The sequence below is a fragment of the Rutidosis leptorrhynchoides genome, chromosome 6 (assembly GCF_046630445.1).
Source record: "Rutidosis leptorrhynchoides isolate AG116_Rl617_1_P2 chromosome 6, CSIRO_AGI_Rlap_v1, whole genome shotgun sequence".
Lineage (NCBI taxonomy): Eukaryota > Viridiplantae > Streptophyta > Magnoliopsida > Asterales > Asteraceae > Rutidosis > Rutidosis leptorrhynchoides.
Genome location: NC_092338.1, coordinates 139502576 through 139516895, shown reverse-complemented (window position 1 = coordinate 139516895; position 14320 = coordinate 139502576). Strand labels below are relative to the sequence as shown.

Genomic DNA, 14320 nt, shown 5'->3' with positions numbered 1-14320 from the left:
AACCTATTTTCAATGCGTTCATTACCATTGAACATAAAATCCTAGGAATTCACCTGAAATTCATTAGGTCACCTGAACCAAATCGGGTGTCAACCGTAAGAACGGTGGTTGCATAGCATGGTCGGAGACAGGACCTTGTACCAGACCGAAAAAATTATAGTATGATCTTACTATTGCTCCTACAAAGGATAGTACTAGCATCCGACACGTTTATATACCATAATCAAAACAAGTCACGGGACATTGCCTTAACAGTTGCTTGTTCATCGCTTTCCTTTACAACCGGACGGTAGTTTACCGAAAGGTAATATACGGAGCAAGTATACAGGATGTGTTGCTTTCCTAATACAAGGATAGCAAGTGGGTGACACAAAATCATAAGTTTTGAGCTAAAATTTTCAAATCTGAAAACCACAAAACCCACAAAAATATTTTGCAACACCGGTGAAGGGTTATTCCGGAAAACTTATCTAGGGTAAAAGCTAGATTAAATTTTCAAAAAGATCAAATATTTTCATAAAGATCCAATTTTCTTAAGGATCTACATTTTCATAGTCATGTGGGACTGTAAACCGCCTTTCAAATGTGCACTTTGCTTTGGAAACCGAAAGTAAATCGGCTATTTGATTGCAAGTGTCGTTGACCTAAACCCGAGGCAACTGTGGATGACACACCCACCTTTAACCATCGTTACTATCATTGTTTATACCGCTATATCAAAATCACTGATGCACAAAGTGTGAGAATAAAAAAGTGATTCGAGTGAAGTGTGATTTTATTTCAAGTTATGTATTGCTTGAGGACAAGCAACGTTTAAGTGTGGGGATATTTGATAAGGCTAAAAAGGAACATATATTTCATAGCAATATCCCTCCTAAATAATAGGTTTTCATATGTAATTGTATTATATTTTCATTGTAATTGTTTAAATAAATAAGTGCGAAGACAAAAGGCGAAAACAAAGATTTGAAGACATAAACGTCCAAAAAGCTCAAATGTACAAGATACAATTCAAAAGGTTCAATTTATTGATGAAAAACGTCTAAAAATGACAAGAGTACAAGTTACAAAACGCAAAGTACAAGATATTAAATTGTACGCAAGGACGTTCGAAAATCCGGAACCGGTACCCGAGCCAACTATCAACGCCCGACGCAATGGACCAAAAATTACAAGTCTACTATGCACAAGAATATAATATAATATATAAATAATTGTATTAATTATTTATATTTTATATTTATATATAAAATATGTCGACAAGCAAGGTTCCAAAATTATGTGAGCTGGATTTTCAAACTCCACGACTCGCGGAGTTTGCAGGCTTAAAACTCCACGACTCGCGAAGCTGCAAAAATCAGAAATGCCTATAAAAGGCCATGCATTCTGCCAAGTTTAAAAATATAAATAATAATAATAATAATAATACTCTGTAATAAATTAATAAATAAATATATATATAATATATATAGTATAAGGTAGTTTTATATTAGATTAGTTTGGGTTATGTAAAGGTTATTTTACGAGTTTTAAAGTCGGAGCTCTGTCCGTGTAACACTACACGATAAATAATCAATGTAAGCTATGTTCTCCCTTTTAAATTAATGTCTCGTACTTAAGTTATTATTATGCTTATTTGAGCCAAAGTAATCATGATGTTGCACTAAATATTAAAGACGGGGTAATTGGGCTTTGTACCTTAATTGGGGTTTGGACAAAAGAACGACACTTGTGGAAATTAGACTATGGGCTATTAATGGGCTTTATATTTGTTTAACTAAATGATAGTTTGTTAATTTTAATATAAAGATTTACAATTGGACGTCCCTATAAATAACCATATACACTCGATCGGACACGATGGGCGGGATATTTATATGTACGAATAATCGTTCATTTAACCGGACACGGGAATGGATTAATAGTCTATGGAATTATTAAAACAGGGGTGAAATTATGTACAAGGACACTTGGCATAATTGGTAACAAAGTATTAAAACCTTGGGTTACACGCAGTCGATATCCTGGTGTAATTATTAAACAAAGTATTAAAACCTTGTTACAGTTTAAGTCCCCAATTAGTTGGAATATTTGACATCGGGTATAAGGATAATTTGACGAGGACACTCGCACTTTAAATTTATGACCGATGGACTGTTATGGACAAAAACCAGACGGACATATTAAATAATCCAGGACAAAGGACAATTAACCCATGGGCATAAAATTAAAATCAACACGTCAACCATCATGGTTACGGAAGTTTAAATAAACATAATATATTTTATTTCATATTTCATCGTACTTTTATTTACTCGCTATTTTATTTAACGTCATTTATTTATTGTCATTTATTTTTCGCTACTTTAGTTATCGTCATTTATATTTTGCATTAGGTTTTAATTGTAACTTAAAATATAAAATCGACAAACCAGTCATTAAACGGTAAACCCCCTTTTATATTTTATCAATATAATATATTTTGATACAAATATAATTGTTTAAAAATATAGTGTGCAATAAGCCCGCTCCCTGTGGAACGAACCGGACTTACTAAAAACTATACTACTCTACGATTAGGTACACTGCCTATAGTGTTGTAGCAAGGTTTAGGTATATCCATTTTGTAAATAAATAATTAAAACTTGTGTAATATTTCGTCGTATTTAGTATTTAAATTAATACTATTTCGTACACCCCGCTGCACACATCAGGGGAGAACAACGGTCGCATAATGACTGTATGTGGGAAAGTCAGCAGTGGATCGATGAGAGGTCGGCCGATTCCTTACATGACCAGCAATGGATTGCGTATGGGAACGATTGGCAAAGGCACAATGCTCGTCTTTTCTACTTCAACCCGGATCATTATTATGGTACTACTGCTCAGACACCCGTGTATTATCGTAGTCTAGTTCGGCCCCGAGTGCAGGCCCCGATTTATAGTGAGCAGGAAAGATTGGAAGATGCGCATCAGAGGTTTCAGCAGCAGTATCCGTACGGCAATTGGTCGTATGATGGTTTTCAGTGAGGAGGGCCTGCGAGCCCGATGATCATGTTGTATTTTGTTTGCAAACATTTTATTTGGTTCTGTACTTGGATGATTATTTACTTTAATTATGTACTGTAGACTTATTCGAGGACAAGGATTTTCGGTACCGGGTGGTGCCACCTTGTCCCGTTTTATGTAGTTACTTTTATGTTTGTTAGGTTTGTTGGTGAAACGATTTTCAAGTCTGGCATTAAGTTCAGCAAAACCGCATGAGTGAAGATATTGGTGTAAGGATCGGGAATGGACGATGTTCTTATGCTGGCAGTCAGTTCAGCACCATCTGTCACTGTCATTCCACGATCAGTGGTTAACTCGATAAGTTTTTTATTTTTCTTACCCTTTCGATTTTAATTTATCTTTGGTCTTAAGTAATGGGGACATTACTCGATCTCAAGTGTGGGGTGGGGATGTAAAATCTCTCGGGTTGGTTGTTAATGAAATCATCATCATATTAGTTTTGATATTAAAAGACTTGACGTTTCACGGGTTTTGGTCGTAAAAAACAAATTTTGAAAAATTTAGAGGAAAATAAAAAAAATGAGAAAAGTTAGAGAAAAAGAAAAAAAAATAGAAACCCAATTGAAAATTCGGCCAAAACCTTTGTTTATGATATGGCTTGGTAATGTATGGTATATTTCGTAATTTCAAAGAAGCCAAATTTTTTCACATGTTCATTACCATTGGACATGAAATCCTACGATTTCGGGGAACTCAATAGTAGGTCACTTGTACCAAAACGGGTGTAAACCATGAGAGAGCGGTGATTGCATAGCGTGATTGTGACCGAATCACGTGCCAGATCAAAAACTTTTGGTTACTTGGTATAGCATACTTCCGAAACTATATCATTTTATTATTACGTCATCTAATGGTGTGATACTGTGGGAAGAGGAGCCTAGAGCTTCACCAGTGTTGTCCTTTTTAGGAACAATAGCTACATGCTTGTGTTTGCTTAGACAACACAACCAATAGCCAAAAGTTATGGCACCCAAAGGTTTTTGGGATTTAACCAAGTGTCAATTGAAATAGATTGGCACTTCCGAGTGACTCAGATTCACTCATTAAGGAAGTAAAGTCTTTCGACCGTTTCACTTGGTACGTATACCTCTTAAGCTGTACCATTTCATTACCCATCATTTCACGATGAGGTACTGTTAGAGGTGAAAGTCTTGAACTTTCAAAACATGTTCATTATTTTGAATGTAAAATCCTACATGAACATAAAAATTCATACGTAGGTCATCTGCACCAAGGCGGGTGTCAACCGTATGAACGGTGATAGTAGCGTGTGGTCGAAACCGGGCCATGCGCTAGATCGAAAACTTTAACAGGGTGATCCTCATTGTTTCTCCTAACAAGGACAATGTTGCACCTGACCACTTTATTTAACCACACAGGATGTATCCATTCCATCCTAAAGGGAGTAAAGTCTCCCAAACGACACACTTGCTGATTTGTTTCAGAAGTTGTAGTCCAGACTAGTTGTAGGGTGACGAAAAATCTTGAAAAGACATTGCTAAAATCGACTGGAAATCTACCAGGCCTCAACGTCAAACAGGGAAACTGGTAGTCAAAGCTTATCTCAATGAGGGAGATTTGCTAGCCAAATGGGAAGCGCACCATGATACACAAAATGTCAGTGATTGATCAGATTCCCAGTGGATAACCTCCGGAAAGGTAAGATATCAGCTTTTAAGCCTGATGAACCTCAATCTTTATGGTTGACTTAACGGATTAGATGATTACCTCATAATTATCGATGATATCCGGACGTAATGTGTATCCTCCTAAGCACATCAACATCTCACGATGTTAGGTACTGTGGGAGGCATTGGCTTGACAAATCGCGGGGTAGCCCGTATGGTTCTTTGGTTTGAGGGTTCCACCTTCTCGGCTCATGGCTTCCACTTGTATCCACGTTCTATTTTTAAGACATATTCAGGTTCGAGATCCTCTATATTTATTTGGGTTACGTATTTGGTGCACGTTGTTCAAGTTATTATTATTATTGTGCCGATACTTTATTTGGGAATGTTGGAGATTTTGGGATTACAAGTGGAAGCCACATTGTTGATATGTTCTCTTAAAACCGTTTCCCTGCTAGTTTCTCTTTTGGTTTATATTCGTTGGCTCTACTTACACATATGAAAACGTTATTATTTAGTAGAAGATTATTTTCGATTCGATTTTGCTTGAGGACAAGCAGGACTCTAGTGTGGGGTTTTTTTTTATTGCGCATTTCTTATATATTTATTATGGCAATATCCGCCATTTTTAGTCCATTCGGATACGGTTTTGGTCTCTATTCGCGATAATTGGAAAGATTATGATTCGAGAGTCGAGAAGATCTTTTGTACGCCTTTTTGATCATTTTGAAGTATGTTCTATTTTATTGTATCAGCGGTGCCTTAATATGATGAAGCAAATTGGTTTTGGGCATTTTTATGGTGAAAAATGAAGATGAGTCTGAGCATGTATTAAGCCGCGGCGTGACAAGAAGACCCGCGGCGCGGATTATAACTATATTTGGCAGTCGAGCATATTGATAAATGATGGAGTGTTGGCTAGTGTTAAGCCGCGGCGTGGCCCGAAGGCCCACGGCGCGGGTCGTTACTGTGTCGGTTTTGGAGCTATAAATAAGGAATTAAAACCTAACTTTTTATCACTTTTTTTCCTGATGAATTCCAGCAACTTTGGGGCGATTTTTAGTGATTTTTGGGGAATCCCAACATCATCTAATCAACTCAATCATTCCGGAAACACGGTTTGATTCGTCAATCGTTCAAGATCAAGATTTCAACTAGGTTTAATTCTTATCAACCATAATGAATTATCTTAATTGTTTGTTTTTGATTTCTATTGTTGCCATGGTTATTGGCTAAGTTATTTAATGTTTTTCTAGACTTATAAACCTATGTGTTGGATGCTACTTATCAATTATTCGTTTAATTTATGATGTTTTAATGTTTGAATTAAAGAACAATTCTTATTAAAGCTAGACTTTTCGATTCAATTGGTTGTGTACTTGTTTGATAGGACGAGAGTTCATTAATTTAGTACATAAATTTACAATTGGTTTGTCTTAATTGGTTGTTTGCTTACTCGCAGACGAGAGTAAATTGAATTCAAAAGGCTAGACGAGATAGGGGTGAATTATACGCAACGAGAGTTGGTGTGATTGTGATTCGAGTCTTCATCTCAGTCGAAATATTTAGTCACAATTAGGAGGTCTTAGGCTACGGGGAATTCGGTGTCGTGTAATCTTAATTGAAGTGTTTGCACTGGGGAATTCGAGGTGAACCGACTAGATAATTCACATAAGTTAGATAATAGTTGGGGCTTAATCTAAATGCATCTAATACTAGGTGTAAAAGGTCTAGACAAGCATTCGTTCTCCTATTTTTTTACAACTATCTTATTTTTACTTGTTTGTTTGCTTTAAAGCTTAAATCTTAAAATACCAAAAATATTGTTCTTTCTTGTTATTAATTAAAGCTATCTTTGATTTGGCTAATCGTTAAATAGCCACCAAAACTATTATCTCGTAATTTCCATTTTCTAGATTAACTTAGTTTATTTCCATTAGTTACAATCTTAATTTTCACGTCTAAACTGTCCTTGGAACGATCTTGGATTTACCAACTTTATACTATTGCACGATCGGGTACACTACTCGTTAGTGTGTAGTAATCTTTTGAACCGGTATTTCCCATTATAAATTATAGACGCGATTTCATACATCAGTTTGGTTTTTAAATAAAATGTCACTATTACTTTGAAAAATGATGCATATAGCTTGCATTGATCGGACTTTTACCTCTGGTAATACAGCACATCAATGCCACATTTTGACGAGGTATTACAGTTGGTATCAGAGATCTGGTTATAGGGAATTAGGATGCATTAGTGTGTCTGCCTATAGGATACGTTAATAAGCCTAATCTATAATTAGACATTTATAAGTTGTCTTACTTACTTGTTACTCTAGATTTACTTGTTTTCTTTTAGATAACATGTCAAAAGTTAACCCCATCATTCTCTCCGACTCCGAGGACGAAAGTCCTAGCCATTCACCGAGCTACTATGACCTCCTCCGAATGAAGAAATTACCCTGACTATTTGACAATATGCATACATATCTAAGGATGCTAACTCTGTATTTATTGTTTGAAGAACAATGTCCGGAAGACGAACTTATAGTCCTGATGAACTCCGAGCACTTATCAATGAAGGTGTCTCTGCTGCAATGGCTAATATGCCTGGAGGCTCGAACACTAGACAAAACTGCACTTATAAGGAATTTATGGCTTGTAAGCCACTACCATTCAAAGGCACTGAAGGACCAGTGGGTCTAACCCATTGTATTGAGAAGATGGAGTCAGTGTTTAGTATTAGTAACTGTGCTCAAGCTAACTGGGTAAAGTTTGCTACTTCCACACTGGAAGGTAAAGCCTTGACCTGGTGGAATTCTGTTGCTCGACCTATGGGTCTCGAGGCTGCTCATGCCATCCCTTGGGAAGACATCAAAACCCGTATGACTGCTGAGTATTGTCCCGATAATGAAGTTAAGAAGATGGAGGCAGAGTTATGGGATCTAAAGGTTATTGGGACTTATCTTGCTACTTATACCAACCGCTATTTGGAATTGATTCTGCTGTCTCCGGGTATGGTCCCAACTGAAAGGAAGAAAATCGACCGTTATGTTAAGGGTCTCTCTGAAAATATTCAAGCTCCCCCAAACTTTGCAAGAGACCATTAATATGGCAAATGATCTCATGGATCAATTTACTCAACGGAATGCTGCTGAAGTGAAATCTGGGGATAATAAGAGGAAGTGGACTGGAAACTTTAACTCCCAGTCATCCAAAAAGCAGGAAGTTTCTGTGAAATGATATCAAGGAAAAGCTCCTTATTGTTCAAGGTGTGAGAGGCACCATGAGGGAAGATGTACTGTGACTTGTGGGAAGTGCAAGAAAATAGGGCACCTGAGCTAGAACTGCTGGTCAAAGACTACTGGTACTGCAAATCCTCCTGCTACTAATACTGGTGCCGTGAAGACATGTTATGAGTGCGGTCAGAAGGGGCACTTTAGAAATGAATGTCCAAACAAGAAAGGACCATAGAAAGGAAGAGGAAGAGCATTCAATATCAATGCTCACGAGGCTCGTGAAGACCCCGACTTGGTTACTGGTACGTTTCTTCTAAACAATCACATTGTTTCAGTACTATTTGACTGTGGTGCCAATAGAAGTTTCGTATCCATAGAATCTTGTTGCATGCTTGACAAAACCCATGTACCCTTAGACACTAAGTACTGTATTGAATTGGTGAACGGTAAACTTATGAAGGCTAATAAAATCTACAAAGACTGTACCTTGGTTTTAGAAGGAAAATCATTTTTGGTGGACCTGATGCCTATTGAAAGAGGAAGCTTTGACGTAGTAATAGGAATGGACTGGTTGTCTAAGAATAGAGCCGAAGTAGTGTGTTCGAGAAGGCGATTCGTATACCCCTTGATAATGGGGAGAATTTGATGGTTTATGGGGATAAAACCGGTGTAAAACTTAACCTGATTTCGTGCATGAAGGCACAAAAGTATTTAAGGAAAGGCTATCAAGCCATCCTTGCACATGTGAAAGAGATCGAGACTGAAGAAAAGCGAATTGAAGATGTGCCAATCGTTAGAGAATTCCCAAGCGTCTTTCCCAAAGAACTACCTGGTCTTCCACCTCATAAATCGGTAGAATTCCAAATAGATCTTGTAGCGACCCGACAAAATCGTCATTGACGGCGCCGACTACTTAGGTCCCATTACGTGATCATAAGTCTTTAAAATAACGTTTGACCAAAAATATGTCGCATTCTGAAAGGACCCGTCCTAATCCACCTGGACGATGTCATCAACATTTGGTCCCATTGCGATGATCGGCTCCAAGTAATGTCCTTATATTGAGCAAATGCACAGTGGAAGACTTAATTCGTACCTGAGAATAACCATGCTTTAAAGTGTCAACCAAAAGGATGGTGAGTTCATAGGTTTATCATAACAATCATTTCAATATGTTAATAGACCACAAGATTTCATAATCATAAACATAATACACTCGCAAGTGTATGTAAAGCATTCTAAGTGGTTGAGCACTTGGTAACCATACTTAACATTTAATCAACGTCGCATATTCCCTTTATTATGAAATCTCACTACACCGTACCAAGTGTAGTCACCAAAACGAAGTACTGTGCAACCGTTGAATACTGGTCGTCCAGTCCGGTTGGGGTTGTCAGGCCCGATAGATCTATCAACAGGATTCGCGTTTACAATACCCATGTAAATAGTAGTTACCAAGCTACAGGGAAATATGCCAGTGGTACAACTCAACGTAGAATATATTTTTAAGTACTCATGTCTATTTTGTAAACATTTATAAAAGCAGCGCATGTATTCTCAGCCCAAAAATATATATTGCAAAAGCAATTAAAAAGGGAGCAAATGAAACTCACTTTTGCCTTGAAGGTATTTAATTCGACTTGGTCTCCGATATATATCACGAACCTAACCATATATATATAATATATCAACATATTTTCTTTTTAAGTAATCGTTACATATATATATACTTTTAATACTTTTAATATTTTCTTAGTCCGTAGTTAGCAGTCCGATGTTAGTGGTCCACAATTAGTTGCTTAAATAAAATAAATAAAGACCCCATCGTATTTGTATTGATCAGAATTAATCTCGATCCATGGTACCATGCTGTCAAATGACGTGTTGCGTACATAAAGTACCGTGTTGTCAAATGACGTGTTGCGTACAATCATGAGGTCTTATGATTAATCTTCTCGTGTTGTTTACGGGTGGTCCTGAAATATATAAAATCAAATCATAAGTAATTATATATAAAATATCATATTAATTAAAAAAGATATGATTAATTTACTTTTTCTCCAAATATTTTCGTAGCTAAACTAGCTTCGGATACCCAATCTTGTTTTAGTCGTAGTTTCTTCATTACAACTCCGTTTTTGTTGGTTCAACTTGCCACTTCCTTGGATCGAGTCAAATTTTAAGAATATGAACTGAAAATACCTTAGTTTGTATTCGAAATCATAGGTTATAGGTCAAACTTTGGTGAAACTTATGAAAGTGATCATTTTCCATCATAAAAACAACATTTAATGATCATTTTTCTAAAAATACTTACACTTTGAGTTAAACCATGAAATTTTTGTGTGTTAACATATTCATAAGAAATATCATTTTTCCAGAACATGAACTTCCAATTCAAAGTTCAAGATAGTTTTTAATTATCCAACCCAAAACAGCCCCCGGTTGCACTCCGACGATGTAGATTCAGTTTTTAAGATGTTCTTTGTAAAACCAAGTTATATCTTGTTAGGTTAGCATATCATTATGATATATTACAGGTCTTGAAGTGTTTTAAAAGTCAAGTTAGAAGGGTCTATTTAGTTTGCGAACAAGTTTGAAATCATTCAAACTATGTTCTTGTTGTTAAAATTTTATACCACAAAATAAGATAGCTATATGAATATGAATTGAATAAGATTATGAACAAGGTTACTACCTCAAGTTACTTGGACAAAGTTACTGCAAAAGATAAGAAATAATCTTGGAATCAAAGAGTGGTGGAGTTAGATCAAAAGGTTGGAAGTAAATTTCTTCAAATGGGTGGTTATTTTGATATGTTCTTGAAAGAGTTTTCTTATGGTGTTTAAGACTTGTAATTGAAGTTAAATGATGGGGAAAATGCTTGGAGATGATCAAGTATGAAGTTAGGAGTATTTTGAGAGAGAAATGAGGGTGTAGGTATGAGAAAATGGAGTGAAGAAATGGTGTTCATTTATAAAAACGTTTTTAGTTTATAAAGAAAGAAAAGGATTCCTAATTTTGTTTTCTTACTAACAATTCATACTACTTGACAAATTCTAGTTACCTCATATCTAGGGCAGTAATAATGTTGATTAAGATGTTGATTTGATGTGTATATACCAATAGTAAATACATATAGAAGCTGGGTATGATACAGGTACATATACCCTAGATATACGTATAGAAATCTTGAGGAAACGGAATGAGAATTCAAATATAGCTATCTTTTGTGAATATACTTATATTGTTTTATATATTTAAGTCCTTAAAAAGTGATTAAATACATTATATATACGATACATGTATAAGCATTATAGATTATAAGTATATATATCAAAGAATGTTACGTATAGTTATCGTTTTGAAAACTTAAGTTAGTAGTTTCAAAATATACTTATAACTCATTGTCATTAGTACATAATGAGATGTTAAACCATCCTTAGATCATGTTAAATATATATAAATACATATATATACACAAACATATAATTATCGTATGTTATATAGTTCGTGATATCATCGGTCATATTGGACGGTCAAACGTTGTGTAAAACTCTTTTCAAAAACACAAGTCTCAATAATTTGGATTGCTTATCATGTTGGTATGGTTTAATTTATGTAAATATTAATCTCATAAGTATAATTTGGTCGGAAAATTCCGGGTCATTACAGTACCTACCCGTTAAAGAAATTTCGTCCCCGAAATTTGATAGAGGTTGTTATGGATAACAATAAGAAGGTTTTCATGAAAAATATAAGGTGATAATGGAGTTTTATAATCATTCAGTAATGTAGATAAAACGATTCGATTATGCGAAGAATATAAATGAGACTATCGTAAAAGAGTGAGATGAGTAAAATATATTCGTCTTAACCGATGACGTAGTTATGATTGATTTCCGGGATTTAAGGGATTTAAAGAGAATCTTACGTAATAAGATTTGGTTCTTTGGTGATTAAGGAAATCAGGATCTTCTTTGATTATATGCAATAATCTGTTTCGATTGCTCTGTCGGATATTTCATTATAAATTCATCCCTTTGTTTCCTTATTTTCCACGACTCACACCTTCTATTCTTTCTCCCTTGATTCTTACTTTAAAGCATTCATCAATATGCTCCATTTAGTCCTGATTCTTGATATACTCCTAACTTTTATATCTGTCATTCTTCTTTTTCATCTACCACCAGAAGAATCTATTTACTTCTACTATACCCTTGTGTTTATAGTGTTTCTAATTCTCCCGTGTCTCTATATTGCTATCTGCATCAATATACACGGTTTGTAATTTCGGAGTTATTATCGAAGTTTATATTCTTCATTATTTTTCGGAGCTTCATGCTTTCGTTTTCTCTTCCCGACTTCGAGTCAAGCGAGTAATGGTCCGGAATTCGTAGATATGAAATTCAGAATGAACATAGCTAATGCTCTAAGAAGAAAATGGTAATAGAACGATTTTGATTTGTTAAATTACCAGAATACCCTGGTGAAGACCGAGTCATCCAGAAAAATATTCTCTTGATATGTTTAGAGATTAGATAGAATGTAAGAGTCGTGTAAATGGCACATGATGACGGTACTGTGAATCATCATGCTTCATTAGAAACTCAGCATGACTTACTGTAATATAATGACGTTGATCAAGTGTCATTATATTATACTAATCCATGCTTCAGTTCCCAACACTACTTCAAAACTTTTATATTTTAAACTCGAAGGTTTCAGAATTTAGAAACTAACACAGTTTCTTTTATGTTGCAGATATTACGGGGAGATAAATGATCTCAGATAAGAATAGTTGTGAAAATATCGCTAGAAATATGGAGGATATTTATAATAGAACATACGAGAATATCTTAGAATTTCTAATATCAATGGATGATGAAGAAGATTTGTCTGTGAAGGTTTAGAATGAGAAATAAGATGTTTGCTAACGATTTCAGCAGGCACAGAATCATTTGGATTCTTTGAAGGCAAACTTATTCTTTGTGATTTGTCCACGGCTTTCTTCATAGTTTCACATAATCCGCTTTTCAGTACTAAATTTTCTATCGAGCGTTCCTAACACTCCTTTCTTTATCATCAAACTTATGGCCAGTAAGATCATCTACAACATGCTGCTTCGTCAGTATTTTCAAAGTTAACTGATCTGGGTCATCGGTTATCAAACCGAGGTAGTTTCAGGAGAATTGTGTTTTTACAATGATTAATCGCTGATGGTAATATTGTGGAATATAAAAGGTTCCCCAGTAACAATAAAGAGTACACATATATATCGCGGTTATAATAAAGTTGTTTCGGATGAAAATTCGGAGTTGACTTGCTGGAGCTGTGACAAAATTAGCTACTTTGGAAAGGGATTGCAAAATGATCTTCGGTAATAACAATGTCAAAGGAACTAGAACAGATACGTGTCAAACGTTTACTCAGTTTCCGAGGGTTTTTCAGGTGCATAACTATATGCATCAATCTTTTCTTCCGTAGATGAAGTGCGGTTGGTTTATCCTCTCGATTGAGGTGTTTTTAAGAATCATGATAGATTAGGGTTTTTCAGGTGCATAACTATATGCATCAATCTTTTCTTCCGTAGATGAAGTGCGGTTGGTTTATCCTCTCGATTGAGGTGTTTTTAAGAATCATGATAGATTTGAACGCTGATTGTAATCGTCGAGATACAATGAGGTTTAAGATGAAATCAAGTGGCAATCTTGAAGAAATGTTTAGTTTCATATGTTATAATCAATATTTTAATTCATTTTAATTGTCCAATGTCATTAGTCCACAGTCGATAGTCCACAGTAACAGTCCAATAATTCATATATAGTTTAATATATAATATACGAATTAATTAATACGTGTCGTGACCCGTATACCTCTCAGACTCGATCACAACTCAAACTATATATATTATTGTAGAATAAACCTCAACCCTGTATAGAGAACTCGATCATTACTACATATAGAGTGTCTATGGTGATTCCAAATAATATATATAGATGCGTCGATATGATATGTCAAAACATTGTATACGTGTATCGATATTTAAAGTGCGTAAAATAATTACAGAAATTAAATGACGATAAATAAAAGTGCGATAATTAAATTGCGATAAATAAACTGCGATAAATAAAATGTAATCAGTTAGCTAGGAACAGTTAGCTGGAACAGTTAGCGTGGATTCTTAACAAAATTCTTCATAGTTAATTTGTTTGTTTCTAACAGATTTTATTTTGTCATATGTTTTCTTCATATGCCACTTGTTGGATTCTGGGAAGTCAAAATCCAAATATGAAATTGAATGAAAATGGTTATTCTGCGGTGAACGGATACGTATATCGGTGGTTGTAAGTAGGATAGTAAATGACTGTTGAATCAGCT

At 35.2% G+C, this 14320-nt stretch overlaps 1 protein-coding gene across 1 annotated transcript; it reads left to right on the top strand.

Moving 5' to 3' along the window:
• The first annotated feature begins 7228 nt into the window (after positions 1 to 7228).
• On the top strand, positions 7229 to 7810 carry LOC139854107 (uncharacterized). Its single transcript, XM_071843431.1, has one exon. The coding sequence runs from the start codon at positions 7229 to 7231 to the stop codon at positions 7808 to 7810; it is 582 nt and encodes a 193-aa protein (XP_071699532.1).
• Positions 7811 to 14320: the final 6510 nt, after the last annotated feature.

What these genes read in the sequence shown, in the direction of transcription:
- LOC139854107 (XM_071843431.1), top strand. Translation starts at nt 7,229, where the DNA reads ATGTCCGGAAGACGAACTTATAGTCCTGATGAACTCCGAGCACTTATC.